This window comes from Channa argus, chromosome 4 (genome assembly GCF_033026475.1).
Source record: "Channa argus isolate prfri chromosome 4, Channa argus male v1.0, whole genome shotgun sequence".
Lineage (NCBI taxonomy): Eukaryota > Metazoa > Chordata > Actinopteri > Anabantiformes > Channidae > Channa > Channa argus.
Window position 1 is genome coordinate 27,091,862 of NC_090200.1, and position 27,038 is coordinate 27,118,899.

Below are 27,038 nucleotides of genomic sequence, written 5' to 3' on the forward strand. Positions count from 1 at the left end.
AAGTTCTCACATCATGGGTGACAGTATTTAATACAACATTATAAGATAAGTTAAAAAATGAACAACGCCTGTACTGCAGTTAGAGGCTGTCTTCATTCTCAGTTGGCCAGCTTCACTCTCCACCACTTGTCAGTCATCATGTTGGACTGTCTCTTGAAATGGCATCCAACGAAGAAAGGAAAGGAAGCCAATCTGCAGCAATCAAGGCAGTGCTGATATTTTAGTGAACTAAATGGTTTTCTCTTTCTCCTTGTTTGTTCTCTATACTGTTTACCCTGAAACCTAAGGCCAAAAAGGATCTGTACAGAATGGGGTCTATGTTCTATAACACACAATTTTACACTATATAGTGTACTTGACATTGACATGTATTAATGGAATACAACTTATCTAACTAAAAGAGAAACTTTACTAATTTTCATTTTGATTCTCGTGGTTCTAATTTGGGTTTTTTGGATTCAGTGGTGATCCTAGAGTATGTTGAGGCACTAGGCAAAATTTTTTGTATCAAAAAACTGCTATGCCTAATATATAAACAATGCAATAAATTGTGACGACTTTTTAAATATGTAAGACAGTCACATATCAAGTCTGAAAAACAGTAAGTCAGTCAGTCAGTCAGAAGACTCAAGCCCAAGGTGAGTCAGCAGGTCATCTCGCCATCTCTCACACGATCAATTGGCACACCAGCACCAAGTCAATCAGTATCAGGCAGCATGTCGTTCATCATACTAAACAGACAGCTGTTCTGTCACAATAAAAATCATTAGTGCACACAAAGGTTTTGACTGTGCTGACGAATATTAGAAAGTTGGAAGAGGCAGTGATTATTGTTATTCTGATAGAGATCTGCCATTCAAAGAGTGAGCCTGCCTCACAAAAGAGTGTCATTCAGGTAGAAAATAGCAGAGTGTAATGATGAGTAGCTGGAAGAGAGATGTTTTGTTTAAAAGTGTTCTATCTGGAAAAGATAAAAGAACAGACACTGGATGCAAAATGAATATGTGATAGGCCTTGTGTCATTCATGTCCTAGGGATAGTCACTGTGTACAGCCAAAACAAATTTTCTAGTTATTAAAAATAACCCACAAATAATCATTGTTCTTCTTTCAACAGCTATGTTTACATTTTAGAAATCAGTCGGATTAGGCCTATTGCTAACTAATATGTTATTGAACAGCCTGTTCCATTAGTGCAGAGACTGTGTGACAGTAGTTACATAGATGATGAGCATGTAACAGTCTACAGTAAAACTATGGTGAGTTCCAGCTGTGTGGTATCAGGAATTGTGGGGTCATTCTGTTGTGCCGTAAATGAGACAATTTGTTAACTTCAAAGCTTGAGATGGCGTATTGTTGGTCTGGTGGCCCCTAAGGTGTATATGAGTTTACACTGAAGTCAACACACTTTCTGTGGCTTCCTAAATTCCTTCCTATTTATGAATCATTCATGCTGGCGAAATTGATTCTCTTGCCACTCTGGCTTGTGTTGGTCTCAAAGACTACTAAAAAGCATCATTTCTGGATAAAGCATGTCATTTGTGGACAGGAAACAAAGTCAACATAGACAACATTTTAGTTACATTTTATTTGGTGTACCTCTAGGGCCTTTTTCCAAACTCCTTTTTGTATGAGAAAGGAACATTAATTAATATACATGGAGTTTTTTTTATCTGTGGTTACTGTAGCAAATAAATTAAACAAGTTATGAACTGAAGTGTTTTGTTTTTTTTTTCAGAAAAAAAAAGTACAATTTTAAAATGTACATAGCATAGAAGAAAAAATACACATACAGTGTGCCAGCTTGTTTTTGTTTAAGCTAAGCTAAGAGCTTCAAGGGTGTTTATTTTTTATGCTGCATTCATGTGACATGTGAACAATAGAATGTTTTCCATAAATGACTTGAACTTTCTTAATACAAGATTGTGTTTAACTACTATGTTGTTGTTCTGTTTCTAATAAAGTAGCCTTACTTACCTACCCTGTGTAGCTTAACCTAACTTCACTAACTAATTAATTTAGATAATATTACAATATTTAGAACCTGTCAGGATGTCCAATTCAAAATTATAAGTGGGAGAGCGACATGTTCTATCTCGTATAGGCTTCGCCCTCTAAGAGCTGTCGCTATTGGGATTATCATGCGCGCGGGGATAAACCCAATAGCGACAGCTCTTAGAGGGCGAAGCCTCATAGAATCACGTGTTATAATACGTAACGTTTTTCCAGCTATAATTTTTGCCTGAAGACATACAATTGTACCTATTTATCTGAATGCATTCACCAAAATGAAATGTAAAGTGTTTAAATTCAGTTCTCTGATCTTCTTCTCATTTCTCTCCTTCTTGTTTCCCCCTTTTCTTCTGCTACTGATCTGCTCACTCCTCCAGATCCTGATGAAACTGTGATGTTTAATTGCAGCCACCATCTGACATTGTTGCAGTTCTAGCAATCATAGTTCTGTCATCAACGGAAAAGCTCTCATCATGGCAACCTCCTACCACCAGACTGCACTCTTTGATCCCTCCTGTAGAGGGTGGGATTGCTGAGGGAGGGCCAGTCAGAGTGGGACAAGCCAGCCTGTGAAGATAAAAACACCAAACCATGTAGTGAAGCTTTCTCCAAGGAGGGGGGAGGGTCTACAACCAAATCTGCTTTCGTTTTTATTTATTTCTGTGTATGTCATCTCTGGAACACATTTGTACTCACCTGTTTAGAGAGTTTATGTGGATGTGGACAGGACGTGTGAGGTGAGGCAAAAGTGACAAAGAGGAAGAAAAAGCGAGTAAGAAGGAAAGAAATGGTCCTCCACACCACCCCTTACTCCAGTGCCTGTCTGCACTTCCTGGACGGATTGTCATGGAGCCTGGTGTTCCCCTGCTACTGGCTCCTGGACCGGCTCCTGGCCTCCTGCGTGGCCACCTCACTGGAGAAGCGCCAGCGCTCCCAGGACCCCTGTTCCTTCCTCACTCTGTGTGTCCTGATAGCTGCCCCCTTGTATCTGCTCCTCCTCCTCGCTTCCCTGCCTTTTGCCCTGTTGGGTTTCATCCTCTGGGCTCCCCTGCAAGCTGTACGCCAGCCCTACCTGTACACCTACTGCAGGTTGGTTTTTGTGAAACCGCATAAATGTTTTGTTTTTACTGCTACTGCTGTTTTGTGTTTGCAGATTATATAGCAAATAGGACAAATTTTATGTGCTTTTAGTTATTTTCCTTCCACTGCAACTCAAAAGGTAAACACAAAGTGGGAATTTGACACTAATATGACTTTAACCTTCACTTGATTTAATAAATCCAGACTGTTTAAGGTTCATATTAGCCTTAGATACACATTGTGGATGTTGGCCCATTTCCATTGGAAGAAATTTAGGAGGCAATATCTTCTTTTATTGTTGTAATAACTGTATGATACTGTTTATCAAACTGAAAAACATAGAATAGATAATGGGTTTGATAAAAAACCTTTATTATGTTGAGTACCACTGCAAATACCATAAATAATGGAGTTAACATTTGGATTAAAAAATATTAATTAATAATACTACACATCCCCTTAGTCATCAGTGTGAACTCATCTTACACCCGGTTAGGTAAAAACATAAATGGTCCTTTCGTCTGATTTTCAGGGATTGTTCTAGAAAATCTAGATTTATTGTCTTGTTTTTGCTAAATCTGCATCTTATGGGTTTGTTGAATTACGCTGAGGTGAGAAACAGGCCATGTAGTAACAAAGTCATGCTTCATTTGATGTCTACAGAGCAAGTTGTTTACCAGCTTTGCAGATTTCAAGAAGCAAAAAATTGAGTCATTATCTACTGTCAATTGTTTTTTCATTGGTCTGGTATCCAGTCAGGCTGAGTCCATTCTCAATCACTCAACCAAGTAGCTTTCCATCACAACTGCAAACTTCTAAACACAGGATTTAGCTCTGTGTACTGTACTGTTTTAAAAAGTAGTTTTAAAAGTCTTTCTAAGCACTAAGCATTGGGCAATTGTGATTCAACCATGTGAACTTGTCTGTCTTTAAAATTTGTATTATTGTTTAAAATTGCAGGTGAATTTTGAGTGACATTTTGGTGAAGGTCTGTCTGTCTGTAGACAGATACATTTAAATGCAGAAAATACAAGTGATACATACATATCAGGCTTTAGACCACCTAGCTGTGTAAAGCTAAAGGAAGACTCTTAAAAATCACTATAATACTTTAATAGAGGTAGCTTATACAGTATTGCTATAATACTGTTTCTGTTGTGTATTCAGACAACTATGTTATTATAGTTGTATGAATAATTAGTATATTTGGTGTAGTATATTAGAGCCCACAGCTGATTACCTTAACTTAACATAGTAATGATAATAGAGCAGGTGGAAGCTTGCTTGACTCTGGAACTATTTCTTCATGTTGCCAGGCAACAGGCTGAGACTCCAGGAAGTCACTGACAGAGAGATGCAACGTATGAGTGTTACCTTTTCGTAATTGTTGCACAGCTGTTCCTAGATTTTTTCTTTCAGTGCTTACAGTATGTACAATGTATGAATACCAGCTTTGCTAGTTATCAACATACTATGGCATTTTCTGTCTCATGTTGTGCAGACCAGACAAACACCAGGCAGAGCAAGGCCAGGCAGGGCCAGTGGGTGTTGGTATTGGGGAATGGAGGCCACAGGGCAGAAGCTTCTGTTTCTGCAGTGCCAACGTATGCCTGCTGCCTGACTCCCTGGCGAGGTTCAACAACCTGTCAGACACCCACAGAAGAGCGCGCGAGGTGGGAAAGAGGATCCGCAACGGTGCCAGTCGGCCTCAGATCAAAATCTACATTGACTCACCTACAAACACTTCCATCAGGTGAGGAGTGTTTCCTTCAGGGCTCCTCCTGCTTATGTCTTAGCTGTAGTAAATAAAAATTGTTATACACAATCAGAAAATTTGAAGACTTCTTTGTTTCTCTCTATTCCATGTATCAGTGCGGCATCCTTCAGCAGCCTTGTTACGGGTTTTCGCCGCACATCTTCTCTGGACCAGCGTCCCGACCAAACACATACCACCAATGGCCCAGCTGACACTGAAACTGAACCCCTCACCGAATGCCCGATTCACCCCTCAGGTGCCACTGATTGCCCCGTTCACCCTGCTGCAGTAGACCAGGGCTCCTCAGAATGCCCCCTTCACCCAGAGGGAGCAGTTACCACGGCAGACTGCCCCCTTTACCCTGTTGGTGCTAACAGCAGCTCAGATTGTCCCATTCACACCTCAGGGGAGTCTTCAGACTGCCCTGTGCATTCCTCTGGGCCTCATTGTGGTCCTGGTCACCATAATTGCCCCATGCATGGGGAAGGGACCCAGCCGAAACCCTCCACAGACTGCCCACTTCACACCTCAGGGGTTCAAATCAGCATCAGCGCTCCAGAACCAGACCCCCAGGAGGAGGACACGGAAACAGGGAATCATCGGCCGGGGGAGCAGGTTGGAGGTGACATGGGAAGCATGACTGCCTCCAGAGAATCACTTGCCCGTTACCATGGGGGTGACAGCAGTATGGGGATATCCTGCAACAATACTCTCTCTCATGTTCCTCGCACATCTGTCTTTAAGCGCCCAGCACGAAAACGCCGCCATGGAGATGAGACATTTGACCATGAGATTTCTGCTTTTTTCCCTGCCAACTTGGATTTTCTGGCTCTACAGGAAGTGTTTGACCACGGTTCAACAACTAGACTGCGGCGGCAGTTGCACCGCTACTTTCCCTACGTGCTGAGTGATGTTGGGCGGTATGGCTGGAAAGGCTGCTGCTCCAGGTTCAAATTCCTGAACAGTGGGCTGATGCTTGCCAGCCGCTACCCCATCCTAGATGCGCGGTATGAGTGCTACCCCAACGGAAGAGGGGAGGATGCACTGGCAGCCAAGGGGGCACTGTTTGCCAAGGTAAGAGGTTATACTTTACTAATAATGTATTACCTTATTCTCTATTGAATTCTTAAGCTTGCAGTGAAAATATTGTTTTTTTCAAATTTCATTTAAATTCAAACTAAGGTAAGAAATGCAACACTGGGCCTGCTTTTATACTTCCATCTAACGTTGTCATCTCTTATGCCACTATTTATAACTTAGGGAATCAATTATTTCTATAGTAAATTACATTTGTACAAAAGAATGTGGAAGTAAGTGTAAAACATGGCCCAGGGGTCAGAGTTACTATGATGTCCCAGCTGTCAGCATTAAATCTTGTAGTATCCTGAAGTATCATATGGAAAAAGAAAAATACCCAAACATCTTTTCCTATTTTTGATTTGCTTTCTTCAGTAACAACCTTGAAAGCCAGAGTCTGATTTATTTCAGAATCCATTGGATGCCCTCATGTTGTTTATGCCACTTGCTGACAGTACTTGGTAAATACGCTGACTTACACCCACATCCATTTACACATCTGTCATTGTGGCAAGTGCACCCACCACAGTAATTATAGAACGCTCAGACTTTCCGCATCTACCGCTGCTGTATAGAAAAAGAAAAAAAATCCATGTCATCATGTGTTTTTAGTATTCAGTATTACATGTTTGTGAAGAAATTAGCATAAATTAATCTACAGTAGATTATGTAGTGATGACAAACAATAACAGTTTACAGTATAATTCACAATGACAGATTGGTTTAAATATTTACAATTCTTATCATTTAAGGTTCAATTGTAATTAAGAAGAAAAGACAATCCACACACTATTTACTGACTTGTAGATACACTGATCTGTGGCCAGCATTCAGCATGGGTAAAAATGTTAATGTGGCCAGAGCATACAATGTATAACAGCTTGCTCCTTATGGGGCTGTGTACCTGCACACCAGTCTCCATGCTGACCCCTATCAGGTAGTGATATTGTTGTTGACAATAGTTATAGTGTGCTAAACTTGATAGCTGACAGCATCATCTATATTATCTTAAGAAAGAAATTTTTTTTTTGCACATTGTAACTCAAAAGTAGACATTTCACACATATAACTAAACTATTTACAACAAGCAACTACTTCATACATGGAACATTTCAGGCAGATGTACACATACTGGGGCAGGCAAAAAATTCCCTCTTGGGATTTCAAGATTGGACACCCAGATGTGTTAAACGGGACATAGCATTTTTTGTATCAGATAACCCAACGTTTCTTTTTGACCGTCTTTTCACTCAGGGGTGTCCTATATAATTGACTGTTCAAACAATAAAAAAGCACAAATGACTGTTGTTGGTTTTAGCATTATTTTGCTTTTGAAGACTGTATTTTTTATTTAAGAAAAGCAGTCAAAGCCATTGTGCAAAATACTAGGTATAGAGAATACAACAATTCTGAATGTGCCGGAAAAGAAAGAAACCACTTGTGTACCGAATAACATAAACAAAACAGGTCAGCAGCTTATTATAGAAACATTGCAAGACACCTACAGTAAATCCTATATCAAGACTCCAAAACAGACTCCAAAGAGCAGGGCTGAACGTGTCACAATCCACCATTTGAAGAAAATACAGAAAAAGAGAGAACATATCAGAAGATGTAAACGCCTCATCACCGGGAAGAATCAGAGTCAAGTTGGAATTTGTAAGAGTAGATTGTGGTTTCTTATTCGGTGGAAAAAATATATGTTCTACATCTTTTAGAATAAAGTATCTCAATATAATCAACTTTGGCAAATATTGTACTTCTACTTCTCTACATTTGAGAGCCATGTAGTTACCAAATTCTGCCCCCTTCAAATGTACAGGTTTAACTTTTGGGTTTAATATCAAAAGACGGATATCAGACCTCTAGCAGATCTCGAGTTTAGATTGGGTAGTTCTGCTTATCCTGAAAGCTCTAGAGCAAGTACCGACTTGTATAGGGCTTAGTATGTAGCAGAACAGATGCAGGGAGTGTGATAAAGAATAGGATTTACTGGACAACTAAGGTAACAGAACAAAGAAAAAAATCCCTCCAAATGGGAGGATAACATCTACATGAACTTGAACCAAGGCAAAGTAAGTAAACATGAGCAACTAGGGAAATAGGGAAAGATAAACATGAGTAAAACAAGGGAGATTAAACGAGCAAAACATGAACAGTGCTAAGGGAACTAGAGTAAACCTTAGGCAAACAAGAGAAACCACCAAAGCTGAACATGAATGCAATTAACAGAACTAAGTAACAAAACCAAACAGAAGAAGAACAGGAAGAAGTCAGAGTAACAAATTAAATCTACAGTCCAAAATCAACTTTGTCCGTAACACATGAGGGGAAAGCTGAAGGCTGACAGAACACAGGAACAAGATCTAGACACTTGTAAGCTGATGGACGGTAGAACAGGAGAACTACGGATGCAATAGGTCTCAGTGATAAGAATGTGACAAGGATGTGAGCTCACTATATACTGAGGAAACCAGTTATAAAAAGAATCAAATGTGTGTGTCTGAGAGGAGAAGCAGAGCAATAAACAGTGGAGCCAGATGTGACTGTGTGTGTGTGTGTGTGTGTGTGTGTGTGTTTGTGTGTGTGTGTGTGTGTGTGTAGCCAACTGAGGGGTGTATTTGAAATCATGATCTAAGGACAATACAAAAACAAAGTCTAAGATGAGGATGGTCACATTACCACCCTCTCACTCTGGCAGAGGGGGGCACCTTTTGTGTCCAATCAGATTTGTGCTATTGCTGTGCTACTACTGCTTGCTCCCACACGTCCTTGTGTGTGTTGCATTGGATTAGGGTCTGTCTAAAACTGTGTACTTTTACCTCTGTATAATTTCTTTTTCAAGGGGGCAGGACACTGCATGATGAAACTTCTCCTAATTAGTTTTGATGCATCTCTCTGTAAATTTGCAGACGAAATGGTTCTGTACACCTATACATTTATTCTGCTGCTACCTGTATTAGTTATAAGAAGTAAAGATCAGAGAGACCGGTCCAGAAGCAGCTGTACAGCCTAACTCTGTTTGATACTGAATCAACAAATGCAAGTTAAAAGTCTCCATTACAAAGAAATAGCCATATATAAACAACATTCACCCTGAGTTTATTTAAAATGGACTGAGGCAATGTGGTTATCAGTGGACAGTTCAAAATCCAGTATCTGTGATGCTGTCTAGACGCATTAGTGAACATAGTAACATCTGTGAAGGTACGATTAGTGCTGAATGATATGTACAGGTTTTGGCGGGAAGGTCTGGGTGCTGAACAGGCCTAGCTGTAGTCTAGACCAGTCAGCCATTGAAGATATTTGGCATGATACTATTCGTAAGCCATTGACTGGTCAATAGTATATCTCAGTTCTCAAATAAAACAAAGGAGGCCTCAGTCTGTTAAGCAATTGAAATCCTATATTAAGCAATAATGGGAGAAACAAAATTACTTTTAGAACTTGGGTGGTTGGTCTCCTCAGTTACCAAACACAGAAGATTTCAAATGATTTGCAAATCATGCCATTCTATTATTATTTTCAAATTACATTGTGTCCCAACTTACCTGGAAAAGAAACTTGTACATTGAATTAGGTAATTTCGGCAGTAAGACAGATTCCATGGAGATATGACATAACATCACACAAAGTCCTAATGCATTTTGGAGGCACATTCACAGCAGTTCCACTGTACCAGCCCAGGAAGCCGGATGTGTTTATGTTACTATTCCAGCTAATGTGGGCTTCATGCAGAGTGAAGCAGCTGCCAGTGTACATGTTCTAATTGAGTTAGTCATGCTTCTTTGAATACTGTAGTCTTTTTTTATCCTGAGTTCTCATTGTGGCAAAAAGCGGTATGGCACAGTACAGTTGTGTGTGTGTGTGTATGTGTGCTCCTGTGATGGGTGTTGACACTCTGTGAGTTCAGTAATCAGCCACATACTGTGGTTGAAAATTTTAATTCTAAAGCTGATCCATTTCCTACTGGGACAAAACAACTTCAACTGACTTAATGCTAATAATGTTTCTGCATGAGTGTGATCTCTTTGTTTTTGTCCTAACATGCCTTTACATATACCAGGGGTGGCAGTGCCTCATTTGGTAGAGTGGCCGCCTACTGACCATAGGGTTGGACAAGACACTGAACCCCCAACAGCCCATCCCCTTCCCCAGCCATGCAGTGCTGTTCCCAAGCCCAATAGAAATTGGAAATGGTTGCGTCCGGAATGGCATCTGGCGTAAAACCTTGCCAAATCAACATGTGGAAAAAGATCCGCTGTGGCTATGATGAATTTCCAGGACAATCTGAAAGAAGAAAAAATAATAATAAATGCCCATACATACACCAGATCTAATAAAGAGCCACTACATCACAGCTTGCATGTGGACAGTCTTGTCCTGTTAGCACTGCTGCCTTACACATCTCTTATACTACCTCAATGAGGTCACTCCAGTTCCTTTCGACAAGCTGGATCGGCAGCAAGCTGACCTGCATGTCTTAATGCAACATGCTTATGCTCCAACCTGACAGAGAAAGAAACCAAATAATGTTGAACAAAAGATTTGACTTACCTACCAGGAAATTATTTAATTAGACTACAGCCATACCCATGTGGCTCAGAGTCCAGCAGGATTGACACATCAGGTGTATGATTAGTAATATGACAGTACTGTTTTTGAATTTACAAGCTTAGCTTTCCAGTTAAACCATTATGTCTTTTCCCTAGTATTTTCTGTTTCTGTTGAATGTTATTGCAAATGAGCCTCAGCAAAACAAAATGCTGGGGCTTATATAACTATCAAGTGATTTGTTAAGATTAATTGCCACTTCATTAGCCTGTACTTACTTGGGCATTAGGAGTAGCATCCCTGTGGATTTCTTTTATTTTCTGATTTTAACACTTCACACCGTTACCCTGTGCCTAAAATTTGTGTTGTGCTATGTTGATCCAAAAAGTATGTCAACAGAGCTGCCTTGAGAGTATCATGTATCATATGGTATCAAATTAAACCGTATCGTTTTGCGCTATGTTGTAATTTCCAGAAACATAAAAAAAAATTGCAGATAAACACTTCTTCTTCTTTTCCTTTCAGCTGTTCCCTTTTAGGGGTCGCCACAGCTAATCATGTGCCTCCATCTAACTCTGTCCTCTCCATCCTCTTGTCTCACACCAACTAACTTCATGTCCTCTCTTTTACTACATCCATAAATCTCCTCTTTGGTCTTCCTCTAGACCTCCTGCCTGGCAGCTCCAACCTCAGCATCCTTCTACAAATATATTCATAGTCTCTCCTCTGAACATATCCAAACCACATCAATCTGGCCTCTCTGACTTTATCTCCAAAACATCTAACATGATCTGTCCCTCTGATGTACTCATTCCTGATCCTGTCCATCCTCGTCACACCCAAAGAGAACCTCAACATCTTAAACTCTGCTACCTCCAGCTCTGCCTCCTGTCTTTTCTTCAGTGCCACTGTCTCTAAGCCGAACAACATAGCAGGTCTCACCACCGTCTTAAACTACTTTCCTTTCATTCTCGCTGATATTCTTTTATCACACAACACACCTGACACTTTTCTCCACCCGTTCCAACCTGCTTGCACTCGCCTCTTCACCTCTTTTCCAAACTCTTAGTTGCTATGAACCGTTGACCCTAAGTGCTTAAAGTCCTGCACCTTCTTCACCTCTGCACCCTGTAACCTCACCGTTCCACCTGGGTCCCTCTCATTGACACACATGTATTCTGTCTTACTGCAGCTAAGCTTCCTTCCTCTGATTTCCAGAGCAGACCTCCACCTCTCTAGATTTTCCTCCACCTGCTCCCTGCTCTCACTACAAATAACAATGTCATCTGCAAACATCATAGTCCAGGGAGATTCTTGTCTAACCTCATCTGTCAGCCTGTCCATCACCAGAGCAAACAAGAAGGGGCTCAGAGCCGATCCTTGATGCAGACCCACCTCCACCTTGAACTCCTCTGTCACACCTACAGCACAACTCACCACGGTCCTACAGCTCTGATACATGTCCTGCACCACTCTAACATACTTCTCTGCCACTCCAGACGTCCTCATACAATACCACAGCTCCTCTCTCGGCACCCTGTCATACGCTTTCTCTAAATCTACAAAGACACGATGCAACTCCCTATGACCTTCTCTGTACTTCATCAGCATCCTCAAAGCAAATACTGCATCTGTTATACTCTTTGTAGGCATGAAACCATATTGCTGCTCACAAATGTTCACCTCTGCCCTTAGCCGAGCTTCCACAACTCTTTCCCACAACTTCATTGTGTGGCTCATCAGCTTTATTCCTCTGTAGTTGCCACAGCTCTGCACATCTCGCTTGTTCTTAAAAATTGGAACCAGTACACTTCTTCTCCATTCCTCAGGCATCCTCTCACTCTCCAAGATCTTGTTAAACAAACTAGTCAGAAACTCTACTGCCACCTCTCCTAGACACTTCCATACCTCCACAGGTATGTCGTCAGAACCAACTGCCTTTCCACTCTTCATCCTCTTCAAAGTCCTCCTCACTTCACTCTTACTAATCTTTGCTACTTCCTGTTCCACACCAGTCACCTCTTCTACTCTCTGTTCTCTTCCCATCTTTATCTCTCTACCTCACCAATCTGTACAAATCCACCTCTCCCTCTTTAGTACCCAACCTAGCATACAAGTCCTCATATGCTCTTTGTTTGGCCTTTCCCACCTCTACCTTCACCTTACGCTGCATCTCCCTGTACTCCTGTCTACTCTCTTCAGTCCTCTCAGTGTCCCACTTCTTCTTAGCTAACCTCTTTCTCTGTATACACTCCTGAACTTCCTCGTTCCACCACCAAGTCTCCTTGTCCACTTTCCTCTTTCCCGATGACACACCAAGTACCCTCCTACCATTATCCCTGATCACATTAGCTGTAGTGGTCCAGTCATCTGGAAGCACTTCCTGACCACCCAGAGTCTGTCTCAGCTCCCCCGTGAAAACTAGATGACATTCTTCCTTTTTCAAAATCCACCACTTCATCCTCCGCTCTGCCTTTGTCCTCTTCATATTCCTCACCAACAGTGTAATTTTATACACCACCACACTGTGTTGTCTGGCTACACTCTCCCCTACCAATACTTTGCAGTCACGAATCTCTCTTTTTTTTTTTACAACGTACAACAGATTACAACGTCAGCATAAGATGTAGTCCACCTGAGTGCTTCTATCTCCGCTCTTATATGTCACCCTATGTTCCTGCCTCTTCTGGAAGAAAGTGTTCACTACAGCCATTTCCATCCTCTTTGCAAAGTCTACCACTATCTGTCCTTCTGCGTTCCTGTCCTAAAGACAAAATCTACCCATTACATTCTCATGACCTCTGTTCCCTTTACCTACATGCCCATTGAAATCTGCACCAATCACCGCTCTCTCACCACTGGGGATGCTCTGAATCAATTCATCTAACTCACTCCAGAAAGTGTTCTTCTCTTCTAATTCACATCCTACCTGTGGGGCATAACAACTAACAACATTGAACATCACCCCTTCAATTTCCAGCTCCAGACCCAAACTCCTCTTTCAGGATAACTCTTACTCCATTTCTCTTCCTATCTGACCCATGGTAAAACCACTTGAACCCTGCTCCTGCTCCTAAGCTTCTAACCTTGCTACCTTTGCACCTGGTCTTCTGGACACACAGTATATTCACCTTCCTTCTCTGCATCATGTCAACCAACTCTCTAGCCTTCCCTGTCATAGTCCCAACATTCAAAGTCCCTACTGTCAGTCCTACATTCTTAGTTTTCCTCTTCTCTCTCTGCCTATGAACACGCCTTCCTCCTCTCCTTCTTTGACCAACAATGATCGAATTTCACCCGGTACCCTGTAGGTCAACAACACCGGTGACGGTCGTTGTTAACCCGGGCCCCAATCGATCCAGTATGGAAGTCATTTTTGGTATGAAACTCATGATTTGCATTTTTAATTTGGCATGTGTTTTAAATCGGATGCCCTTCCTGATACAACCCTCTGCATTTATTCAGACTTAGGACTGGCACAAGAAGACACTGGCTTGTGTCCCCTTGCGGTTGCATTAAATGTTTTTTTTTCTATTGAATTAATATTCAAGTAATAAATCATAGTGTAACCTAGTATGAATATAGCAATATACAAAATCACAAATAAATTGTAATTTATTAAATCTGATTATCAATATAAACTTTAAGGGGTGGGTTTACCTTACAACTGCATTATAATGGTCCAGTGTGACTGATTGCACAAGCGACTCAATTAGACACTAAAAAGTTACAGCGTATGCTACAGTAGAGGCTTCAGTCAAACCTGTTTACGATTTAGAAATTGCCTATTACTTCTGGAGGCCTGGAGCCTATCCCAGCTATCATTGGGCAAGAGGTAGGGTACACTCTGGACACATCTCCAGTCTATCTCCAGGCCAACAAAGAGACACATACAGAGACAGGCAAACATTCACATTCACGCCTACAGGCAATTTATAATATTCAATTAACCTAACATGCATGTGCTTGGGCTGTAGATATTAAGGTTAATAAATTCATAAAGTTACTTTTTGTCCAGCCCTGAGCAAGCATAGTGGTGAAGTGGTTAGTACTGCCACCTCATAGCTGAGGTTGCTGGTTTCAAATCACCTACCAAGTGTGCCTTTCAGTTTGAAGTTTGCATATTCTCCCTGTATTTACATGGGTTTTCTCCAGGTACCACTGTTTCCTCCCGCAGTCAGGCCTGTCCAGGGTCTTAAGTAAGTTTAATAAATACCCAAGCAAGCTAATCAAAGGAGTCAGAGTTCAAATGCACATGTTTTAAACCATCAATACTGAAGGAGCCTTTAGAGCCTCACTCTTTATTTTTAACTACAGTGTACTGCATGAACTGAGTACTGTTGTTCTAATGAATGGAGAGGCATTCAGCAGAGACTCTTCCATACACCCCGCCTGTCTCCTGGCCAGCTGCAATCTTTGATGTGCCTCCTATTCATTCTTTGGCCCTCTGAGTCCTCCAGACATCTTGGCAGTGTTTCAAGGCAGCATCTTGATGTGAACCCTTACTTCCCCTCCAGGAACCTTGGGTCATTCTTGCTCATTAGCACTCGAAACTGGCTGCCAGCTGGGAAGCATCTCATTAGACATTTGATGTACCTGATGTTCACACTGTGTTTCTCTGCTCAGCTAACAGACTGTGTTTGCTCTTTCATTTTAAATGCAAACAAGGATGCTCAGTCAGAAATCATTGTTGTAGTGTTAATCCCTTAAATCCTTCATTTTTCTATTTTGTGTCGTTTGATTGGAAAAACTCATTACTCTGCCGTTTATGCACATTATTTTGCTAACGCCCTCTGTCAGTCACAACACTGTGGTTGGTATTGTAACACCTGTTTGTTTGTTTCCACAGGAGAAGCTTACTTTTTAATCTCTTTAGCCATAGCTATATATATCAATAATATCTACTCATTTTCTAATCTTCTTTAATAGTCCACCTTCCTGTCCTAACAAATATATATATATATATATGTGTGTGTGTGTGTGTGTGTGTGTGTGTGTGTGTGTGTGTGTGTAAACACTTATTACAGACTACATTTAAATATGCTGTATATTTCTACAGTAAGCCAAATGTTTTTGTTAGAAAAAAGAAAATATGTAACATTTCTTTTCTTCTTTTAGGTTGCTTCACTAAGGTATCATGACCCATGATAGTTTATACAAAGAAGAGTTATGAAAAAAATTGAAATTGCACTACTTCTACACAAATGAATCAGTCTACCAGTATTTAAAGACATGTCTCTTTATTTATGGCTAGAGGTGGCAGTGGGAATAAAACTCACATGTTGACATTTATAAAGCAGAACCATAGTAGTATTATTACATATTTCTGCCTTTACACAGAGTGACTTACTCCTACACAGAGGCATAAAACACTTTAGACTTTAGTGCCTCTTGGCCCAAGTGTTGCAGTTCAATGACTGATATCACCTAAAAGGTAATTTATTAGTACAGATTACAATAATGGCTCTAAAAAAATGTTTTTACAAATACTTCTTTTGGAATCAAAGAGCATGACAACATGTTGTGATCTTAGAAAAGCCCCTTTGATTGAACATTTACTAAAACATGATCTTCCTCCATCCACATTCTGCTATTGTTTCGTGGTGGATGTGTTTTAAATATAACCACGTTAAACCGCTGTTTTTCCTACATGAATTCTAGGTCCAACAAATCAGATGCGAGACATGGACACATTCTCATAATTTCCCCATGAATGTATTTATCTAAAGAGCAGCAGCAGGTCTGCAAAATACTGTAAATCTAAATTGTTGCTTGTGGAGAAAAAAAATGCACCAAAGAGAGAGAGAGAGAGAGAGTCAGTGAGTGTGTGAGAGAGGAGAGAGGAGGGGGACAGAGATAGGATATTAATTAAAAAATGTTTCCCTAAAGAGTGCCAGCACTAGCTCCATAATTAAAGCTTTTCAGTCTCAACATTTATCCCCTCTTATAATTATTTCAAACTACTAAGTGCATGGTAGAAGAGTTGTGTGTGTGTGTTTGTGTGTATGTTTGTGTGTGTATGCCTGTGTGTGTAAATACACAGTTAGAATGCATTACTACAGATTAGGCTTCAAAACAAGGACAGGCTCAAATCTAGATTGGATAGAATGGAAATCAATGGCAGGCTCCCCAAATCTCCCACTTAATGACTAGATGGACCTCGATTCACTAGATCATTGACACTAATTGCTTTTCTGTTCAAAGCCAAAAGAATGTCAACATGTATTATAATGCAAATCAAGCTCAAACACTGGCCAAGGTAACAAAACAGCCACACCTATGGATTTCAGATGCAACTTGAGTGAGAAATAAGTAACGAGTTGTAACGTTTTAATGAAACTAAATTGACAAAGTTGCTATTAGCAAACAACTCATGATTGTAGTGGCCAGCTTTCAGAGAACTGACAGGACTTAAAAATATGAAGTATCAAGATTTGAATTGGACTTGTCTTGGAGACTTGACACAACATATCCTCCGACCTAAGTGCATGTAAAGCCAATTTGTCCCTGCTGTCAGCAGCCAACTCATGAAACAACACCGCTATGATGGCCTGCTGCTTCTCTTGAAATAAAAAATACTGCGACTATGCCAGTAGGTGCCTCTTGAAATAGCACCTTAATGACGGCTGTCACACCAGAATCCTTAATATTATAGGACCATTGTCATTATAACTGAATCACAAAATCCACACTGGACTCAAACATTGGACTTCTGTGGGGAGGTTCTGGATTTTGTGATTAAATCTAATTCTTTCTTGTTTAACTTTATTGACTCAATTTGGCTCAAGAATTCCAATGAATTGGATTTTCTTTGGGGCCGTCAATGCAATGCCTAATCAGCCTCTTAAACAAGCATGAACATGCGGGAAAATAGTAATGCCAGCTCTGCCCCCCTTACATCCACAATCGGTATTTGTGTTAAGCATAGTGAGCTTCTCTGCTAATTGCTATAAAAATGTATGTATTTATTTGTCCCTTCGGTGTATGCTGTGAGTTCAGGGTCGCCACAGCACATCATTTGTTTGCATGTTGATTTGTTTGTGACAGTTTTTGTCCATCTGATGCCCTTCCTGGTGCAACCCAATTTCTACCAGGTTTGGGACTGGCGCTTTGCAGCCGGGGACGGGGATGGGCTGTTGGGAGTCAGGGTCTTGCGCCGGGACACTTCAACATGTGGTCAGGAAGAGTGGGGCCCCATGGTTGTTAGGCAGCCACTCTACTAACTGAGCACTCACCAATTGCTATAAATATGCAAAACATCTTATGCTGCTGCTGCCTCACAGCTAGAACGTGGTGGGTTCGCATCCCTGACCAACCGTGGACTTTCCATGTTCTCCCTGTGATAGCGTAGGTTTCCTTGTTTTGCCTATAGTTGTGAATGGTTGTATTTTGTACTAGAGGTACAACACTCAGACAATTGTGTTCTCATATATGCCACCTCAGAGAAGATTAGGATTCCAGCACATGAAAGAGGCTTAAGACAGCTGCCCTGTGCATTAATCCGGCTCCCTTCCTCTACCAGTTCTTATCAGACCTTTTATTTATTTTATGTACATTCCCTATTTGAATCAAAGGGGATATTGTGGCACTGTGGCTTAGCTGTTGTAGAAATGACACACAATGAGTGCCATGTGCCCACTCATTTTCTGACCCTTTGTTGAAAATAATTAACAGCAGAAAAAATGTAAATTGTGAATAGATAAAATTTGCGTGATTCATTTGTGATTCATCTCTTATTAATATGCGATTGCCACCCTACTTTACACATTAATTTAACTTAATTCACTTGACTCAAAGATTAACTGATGTGAAACTTGGACTATGGACTACCAAGCCTGCCCACAAGTGTTGGGTGTAAAAATTAGATATTTCATTTTTTATTTTCATGAACTTGTGAACTTGTCTCCACCCCAGTAAATCTTTCAATCCACATAAGATTTACAACAGCTGACTAGACTACATTCCCTAAAGAAAATATTGCTTTCAAGCTTATAGTGAAATGACAGAAATATCAGAATGTCTGTGGTTTTGTTCATCTGGAAAGACTGACAGCAAAACCAAAGCTCATCTGTCACCCATCATGACAATTTTGCTGCTTGGTTTTCTAGTGAAGCCATTAATCACATGCGAGTAATGTGAGGTGAAATTTAGGCTCAGCCCTCATCTGAGGGTAAAGTTAGGATAATTAGTTACAGCATCCTTAGAGGTTTTATAATCAGGCTTGTTTATCCCAACTTGGTATGGTTGGCTTCCAGTGTGAAATCTTATCTCAAAGCCAATTTTACTTCCGTTCAGTTCTGTCTCAATAATCTGTAATGAGAAAGATTTAGCATCTTATATCCTGCATTCTGACTCATTTTCCATTTTTAAGAAATGCATTTAATTTTATTTCATATTATTTTAATTCATTCTGAGCGGGAGGAAAAAAACACTTTCAACTGACGTCAACATAAATTGCTTCTAGTCAAGGCTTTCTTCCCTCTCTCCACAGAACTCCAATTAGCTGGCATTATTCATCATCTTCATAGACCTCAGACAATATAAACATTACATGTCCACTCTTTATGGATGACAGTGTACCAACACACACACTTTTGAATCCTCTCAGGCCTCTTGTTAGTTTCAGGATGCACACGCATCTATTGAAGCATAGATAAGCCCCTGAAATATTAATACGGAGCGTTGCATGCAGTTAGAGTGCAGAGAGGAAGGAACATCGAGAGAAAAGAGGCAACAGAAAGGAAAAGAATGATGACAGAGTTACATAGATTGGTAATTATTAGATGAAACTTTAAAAATCTGGGTGGTAAGATTTCCTAAGACTAATAAGTAAAAAGCAGTCAGGGCATAAAATCATACTGTGCAATGAAAGCAAACATGAGATTTATTATTACTTGTACAATTTTAACACTTTGATTAAAGCAGGAAGAGTGGGAAGAGCTAAAGGATTTAATTAGAGTTGGTATATTAATGTTTGAAATGGGGTAGAAATCAAACATCTTCTCCTAAGCTCATTGCTTCTGTTGTATCTGGTTGGTTTAAAGCTACAATATGCGACTAAAAGCCAATGCCAGCATGAGACTCGAGATCAATCCACACTGCTCCACCCATCCTTCCTTTGCCCTGCTTTACCTGCTCTGCTGCACTTCACTACGTTCCCACACATTCAGCCCAGTACTTCAGGTAGTTGTCAGTATATTACAATAGATGAAAATTCACCTCTCAATGTAGAGATGTGTCTTCTAGCATACTGTATTAAAGTTGTTGTGTCAAGATTTTTGGCTGGGTCCACTGAGGTTAAAAACCTCTCTTTGGACCCCCTGGTCTTCTTTTACTCAAGTCAACTTAGTGAACCTTAGAGTTGGTTCTGGGCTAGTTTTTGGAGTCAAGGTTCTTACACCCTAAAGGCCGGCATACACTTGACGCCTGTGCAGCGGATTATGAATTTGATTCAGTTATGAAGACTGGTTGGAACAAGTCAGTGCCAGTCCGGCTCAGTCGGTGCCGACAGTCGGCAGAGATAATCATTAAGTGTGTGCTGTGTGAAGATTCCAGTCTTCAGTATTACGACTCAGTCCCTGCCAGTCGATCCAATTTCTTACGACATTTATCACAACTGATGATGTCACAACAGAGGCAGACCTACAGTAACTACAGCTTTACCCGGATGTATCTATGTTATTTTACCTTAATTGTCCTCCGTAGGCTTTATAGTGAGGGTTGTCTCCGCCTTTACGTCCACAATTTTGCCACTTTTTTTAACTTTTGCTCTTATACGCACAAATTTCTACGTTATAGAGTCAAAGGTTCTGGTCACTGTCATATTTGTTATGGCACAAGAACAGGCGGTAATTTCCCAAAACCCCCATATTCCTTCCGCCAGAATGTCCAGTCATTCCCGACCAGCCCATAGGTCTGTTGCCCCCGGGTTATTCAGTCATCAGGTGTTTGCAGTTTTCTATGGTGTCGCATTCCATTCACCAAAGAAACTGAAATTAGAGACCTTATCTCAAAAGTACAAGATACAATTCTCGTTTTCAATATTTCCAAAATGAGGCCAAGTTTAAACCCACAGTGCAAATTTCTGTATCTATGGCAACATAACACTTACTGTTTCTAATGAACACTTTTAACATTCATTGTTTAATAATTTCTAAAAATCCAAACGTCAAGATGTACCAAAATTCATTGTGTGTTTCATTGGTGACATTTTTTCAGAATTTCAGAGAATGTCACATTAAACATTAAAGACTTCACTCATGTGACCAGGAAACAGGAAGTATTGATCCCTAAGTCCCATATGTCATAATTACAAGAAACATAACGCGTAAATACGAGATCCGTATTTCTGTAACTTGTATTTATTAGATCTGTTTCTTGTAATTACGAGATCTCTATCTTGTAATTATGAGATAAGGTCTCTAATTTATTTTTTATTCTTTTGGTGAATGTAATGTGCCGCAGTAGTTTTCTGTCAGAAACTAGAAATCTGTGATAGTTTGTGGAAGGTGTGTCAACTTAAGCTAAACTAATTTACCTGTCTCCTCATGGCTGTACCTTCATAAAGGTTGTCACAAGTTTTAGGGGGACAAAGCCAGTTGTTCTTTAATTCAGGTTGGCCATCTTATAGCTTATAGCTCCATACTGATCTTACAAACATGATAATGGTGACAAGACATTTCACTCTCATTATGAAAGTAATAAGCATTTTTCTGAAAATGCCAAACTAATTTGTGGAAATTACCATACACTATTGTGGTTCCTGTTCTGTGCTAAAAATTTCTTTGACTCATATCATAACAATATTAGAAAAGTCAGCATACCATCTGGTTAACAGAACAGCATGTCTCATTTTAGCTATTCTTATGAAACACTCTTGACAAGTAATTGTATTCTGGCATCAAATCTTTGGAGGGAAATGTATGATCTGCTATAGAGTGTATTTACTGTACTTCAGTCTACAGTGTGAGCCTTGTGTTTGGCATTAAAGTCCACCTAATTAGACTAATGCTGCATTGTGGCTTTTAGGATTTTTCATTAGGGGCTCTCCACAGATACTAAGCCAAAACAGCCATCTCATTATTGGCAATGATTTTTAATTTGTCTAAAAGAAAGTCATTTCCCTAGTAGGTGGCTTTAACACTGTGGCACATTCTTGAGAGAGTTTATACAAAAATTTATACAATTTATTATTGTATACATGAATTCATTTGGAATTTTGCACATTCACTCACTGACTGAATGAAAGCATCAGGTGACAAGCCTGTTTGTGAATCTCGTGTAAAGTCTCTGGAGGTTACAGTGGCCTAAGAACGGTTAGCAGCAAATATTAATAGCAGTATAAATTTACTCCACTTTAAGCTTTCATAAATTAAAGGGAAGTTCTTTTTGTAGTTTCCCTTAGTTCTGTGCAGGTTTCTTCTTTAGCGCCTTGAAGGTAGCGCCTTGCTCATTGTTGTGGTTTTACAACCTACAAATTTGCTTAATTAATTTTCTCTCTTGTCACCAGGCTTGTTTTACTACACAGCTGTTTTCAGAAAAAAAAATAAAGACAACAATTCACACCAATGTGAAATGTGGGAAGGGTACAACAAAAATCAGCAAGCAGATGTTGTGTGAGGACACTGAATCAGCCTGAATGCAAGAAGTAAGGTTTTTAAGCTGGAGCACAGAAGCTAGCAAGAAAGAGCATATGCGAGAACAGATGAACAATTCTGAGCAGGAGACAGAGCAGATCTGCACCGGGGAAGGGGCTATTTCAGTGTGAGATAAGGATGAGGTAACGTATTAAAAAACTGAGCACAAAATCAATCAACCTGAAGGAGCACGCTTGTGAATAGGAGTAAACCCCCATATTACTGTACTTCACCTAAAATGTATGGCTTAAATTTGGTTGTACAATGATTGCTAACTCTACAGCTCTACAAGGGTCCACCCTTGATTATAAGGCTGGAGCTATAGTTGGAGCAGCTTACCTTTTGTGATACACCTCTCTAAGTTTGTTTCTAAGCTGACCTCTAACACAGTGTTTAGTCCTGTTATAGATCTGCTACACCCAAACGCCTTCCCACTTCAAACCTAACTACCCCATAATCACCATCTCCTTTTCTCTGCAACCATTTATTCCTCCTCCTTATCATCCGTCTGCATCCACCCACCAGCACTCCAGAGTTGCCAGTTTCAGCCTTGCTGCATGTCTTGTTTCTGTGTTGATGAGGACACTCAAAACTGATGCTAGAGATGTCTCATTAAATCTCAAGGGATGTTGAATTTATTGCAGCTTTGCTCACACTCTGTTGCTCGGGGAAAAAAATAAATTGAGGTTAGTTAGAACGAGGAAAGAGTTGTGGTGTTTCCTGGTGTGTATATGGTAATTTAGTCGTTCTGCAGAAGGATGTATTGACAAGACTATTTCTTAAGTCCCTGTAAACCTGATACACACCCTTTAAATCTTTGAGGGATCATTATATAAAGAACTTTGCGATGGAAAAAATATAATTGGCTTTGTTGTAGGAGCCATTTACCACCATTTTGCTTTTCTTACAGTGATGAATAGCTGACTGGATTGGCCCATGCCCCTGGAAATGTGGCAGAGCATTCATAATTTCATAATTTATAAATTCACAATTTATTTTTGTAGTAACATAAATTAATCAAGAACTTAACCAGGAAAAATGATAAAACCCAAGAAATTAAAATTACAATAAAATACTAGAAGCATGATTTTAGTATAAATAATCAATACCTAAAATGTCATACCATGTATTAGATTTGGGATAAACTATTTGGATGGAGACAAATATAAAAATTATAGATGGATCTTGGAATTTTAAAATCATTATCCTGTACTTTTAAGATATACAGTATGCAACCATGTTTAGTTTCTACTGAATATAACTCTTATAATAACAACATTTATACATTTTAGTTGTGCACATGATTTAAAAATAATTTGTTTCTGGAAATTTTTTAAAGATCCTTATGTAATCTCAATTTATTTATGAACAAATAAAATAATGTAAAAAAATATGATGGACCTTTTAGTTATTAGACAGCTGTTCTCAATATTGGTTAGGGTTAGTAATTAGCTATTAATTAGCATTATATAATTATTTTACGTAATGCAATTATTTTTACTTTTTTAGGTGAGTGCCGTGTGCTTCTGCATATTATCATATAGTAAATATTTTTAATTTCCTTATTCCCAGGATGCCTCACTGCTGTAATGTAGCTCACCGTAACTGATGTAATGAATTTACCGCTGTAATGACTCTGCTTCCCCACGGGGACCAATGCAGTTCTACCTTGGCTTGTATGAACTAATTGCTAGTGTTGTTTAACAGACTTTGATGTTGCCTGTCTAAATGCAGCAGAGTGACATTGTGTCATGTTTGTCTCTGCTGCCCTGCAGGTTCACGTGGGCACCTCCCATCAGGAGCAGAGGGTTGTGGGATATCTCACGTGTACACACCTCCATGCGATAGAAGGTACGTGTTCTGCAACTCCGCCTCTTTGAAACACACATGCAGAGGTGCACCTACTAGAAATGCAGTTAAGTGATTTCCATGACATTGCCATTTACTTGATCAGGCTGTTTTAAGCTATGAGTGGAGACAAGGTTACAGTAGCCCTATATGTTTGCGTCTTTATGATGGTTTCTCACTAGAGCAGCCAGAGGCTACAACCATGCAGCCACACACACACACACACACACACACAGCTCTGTATGTGTTTCTGCATCCAGATACCTAGATAAATGGGCACATCAAAACGCATGTGTGCCTCCTCCTGGTGTTCCCATGGTGACCGGCTCAAGCTGTTTAAGGCGTCACAGCCCTATTTAAAGCCTCCCTCATTTTTTACCAAAGACACGTCTCCCCCCTTTTGCCTGCTATTCTCAGCTCCTTCTACACTCCTCACAGGCCTAAATATAGCCGTGCCATGGCTGTTTCTAAAGATAAACCAAACATAAAGCCTTCAGGGGGGAGAGATGTAGGGGTACGACAGAAAAAAAATGGGGAAAAACAACAGGAGGAGGAGCACAGAGACCTGATTCTTTTTTGAGAGGAAAGAGCTGTATTTAAGAAATCTCCTCTCTGTAAGAATAAAATGCACAAAGCTCAGTGACTAACTGTCCATACTGAACATATACAGCTACATGGCAAATGCTTAATTTGACATTACTCTGATTTGTCTACTAACAGCTTATCGGATGTTTAAAAGCTTTCCTGGCAGAGTAACAGCAGTAGTGTGCATTTCAGCAATATGCAACCTGTTCTTACAATAATTATGCATTATGCTATTAATATATTAATATATTTTTACTTATTTTTTTCATTAAATAAAATATTAAATGTATTTAGACTATTTAGAGACTATGTTTGAAAGTATATAAAAGTATAAGGTTTCTATGTACTTCCACATAAATAACACATATGTATATTGATACTTGGTTGAGAAATCCTTGATTTAATGAGCTGTTTCATTATTGAAGTGTGAACTGTGTTTTAAAAAGCTTTCTGCCCTAAATTAAATAAATAAATAAATCATTTTATTAGAAAACCTCAGCTGATGAGCTGCGTCCTTCAGAGGCCTGATAATCAGACTGCCTTGCCATTTCGTTCCACTTCATTATTTGGCCTGACATCTAATAATGTAAGCTGAATTCTGCTAGGGAGGGGAGGTGATTTTGTTTTGTATGATTCTGGCCAGTCAGCAGCAAGCTGATAAAATCTGCCCTGCCTACGTCACTTTCCATGGTCACCGCAACTGCCAAAGTGTTTGGAAGGAGCAGGTAACTTAATGTGTCATGGTGAGAAGGAATTGTTATTTCTGCAAAGTGACCCACATATACTGTAGGCCATGTGTATCCACATCATTTAGTTGTCTTAGCTACAAATTTTTGCACCAATGTCCCCAATTTAATTGAGATTAACACATCTGATTAGTTGTGTTTACTGATGGGGGAAAAGGGTCATAAGCCACAAGACTCACCAGAAACCTTTGATATAAATATATGCAATTTGTCAAGGAAGCAAATGAGGATTTATAAGATTACATAGGGCAATTTTGAAAAAAAAACCTAATCATAATCATGTCAGTTAATATTGATAATTATGACAATATAATCCAAGTCATCATTCTCTATCAAAGTTGCTGCTACTGCCAGATTATTCCACATATTCATGATAATAAACCCAGTGGCCTATTGGTAGGTAGTAGGCAGCCGACCCAAGGATAACAAACTAATCAGTCATATCAGCTAATTGCAGTTTTGTTTCTGTCTGTGCTGCCTCTTGGTCAAGTTGTTATTGTAAATGAGAATTTGGTTTTCGATTACATAAACCGGTTTAAAAAATAACAAAATAAAACAAATATTTAAATTTAATTTAATTTAATTTTTATAAAATTCAGGTATTTCTTTGAGCCCTTCAACAGAACTGTTTGAAAGCCACATATTTGTAGTGATATAGTAATATTATTATTATTATTATTGTACTTATCACTTTGAAACCTTCAGAACAGGATTTGACTTACAAACATAAAATAATGCCGACGTCTATGAGGAAAGTTTTTCTCACACATACATAGGTTTTTAGATACAGAAAGTCAAGTTAAAGCAAGCATGCACACACACACACACACACATGCGAATGTAATAACCATACAGCATATACACCTACGCAGTCTCCATCTTCATCTATCTCTAAGTGATCACTTAACACAAAAAGAAAAAAAAAAAAACATTACATTTCACATGTACTTGAGTTGGAGCTGAGAGTAATCAAAGCCAAAGCCACCTACTCAGCCACCAGTATCTTGACACCTCTTTGTTTCTCGCACTCTCCACTATTCAGCTGTTATTCTCTCACATGCTCTCACCCCTCATTTTATTCTGCTCCATTCTCTCTCTAACTCCAGTTTATCTGAATTACTGGCAGGAGTGGACAAAGAAATATGTTGCCAATGCAAAATAGCCAAAGTCCCTTAAGATTATGTCTTCAACAGTAAAATGATACAATTCTATTATAAAGTCTGTGTAAAATATAAAAACAAATTTAAATCTTATATTTGATTTAAAAAAAAAGATTCCAAATTTACAAAAAGAAAATACTTTGTGAAATGTTAAAAATGCTAGTAATGCTCGCTAAATGTTTCAGAAAGGGCTAGACTGGATGTTTACCATTGTGTTCCACCACCTCTTCTTTTACCAACACTGCAGACAGGCCAGTTTAGCACATGAACTCTTTTACTATGCTGTTGTGATATGTGCACAATGTGGTTTGGCATAGTTGCGGAAATAAGCAAGACCTTCCCTGAAATAGCCGTTTGGTTTGGCAGCATATGTTGATCCAACACCTGTATATGTCATTCAGTATTAATGTAGCCCCCAAAAGCAGTTTGGGGTGTTTCATGGTAAAATTTTAACTTTAATGTATGGATGCAGCAACAAACTGTTTTCCCTGGGCCCATGCAGTTATTTCCAATAAAGATTTACATCGGTTTTTATGACATTATGAGCAAGAATCACTAAATTCTTTTCAGTTTTTAACACTGAG

The 27,038-nt window shown here is 39.5% G+C and overlaps 1 protein-coding gene across 1 annotated transcript in view; it reads left to right on the forward strand.

Moving 5' to 3' along the window:
* The window catches only part of smpd3 (sphingomyelin phosphodiesterase 3), a 74,772-nt gene that overhangs the window by 28,403 nt on the left and 19,331 nt on the right, over positions 1-27,038 (forward strand). Inside the window, exons 2-5 of the mRNA XM_067501979.1 lie at positions 2,390-3,101; positions 4,594-4,845; positions 4,965-5,922; positions 23,891-23,966. Of these exons, the coding sequence (XP_067358080.1) occupies positions 2,800-3,101; positions 4,594-4,845; positions 4,965-5,922; positions 23,891-23,966 (1,588 nt within the window). The 5' untranslated portion in view covers positions 2,390-2,799. The remainder of the gene's footprint in view (positions 1-2,389; positions 3,102-4,593; positions 4,846-4,964; positions 5,923-23,890; positions 23,967-27,038) is intronic.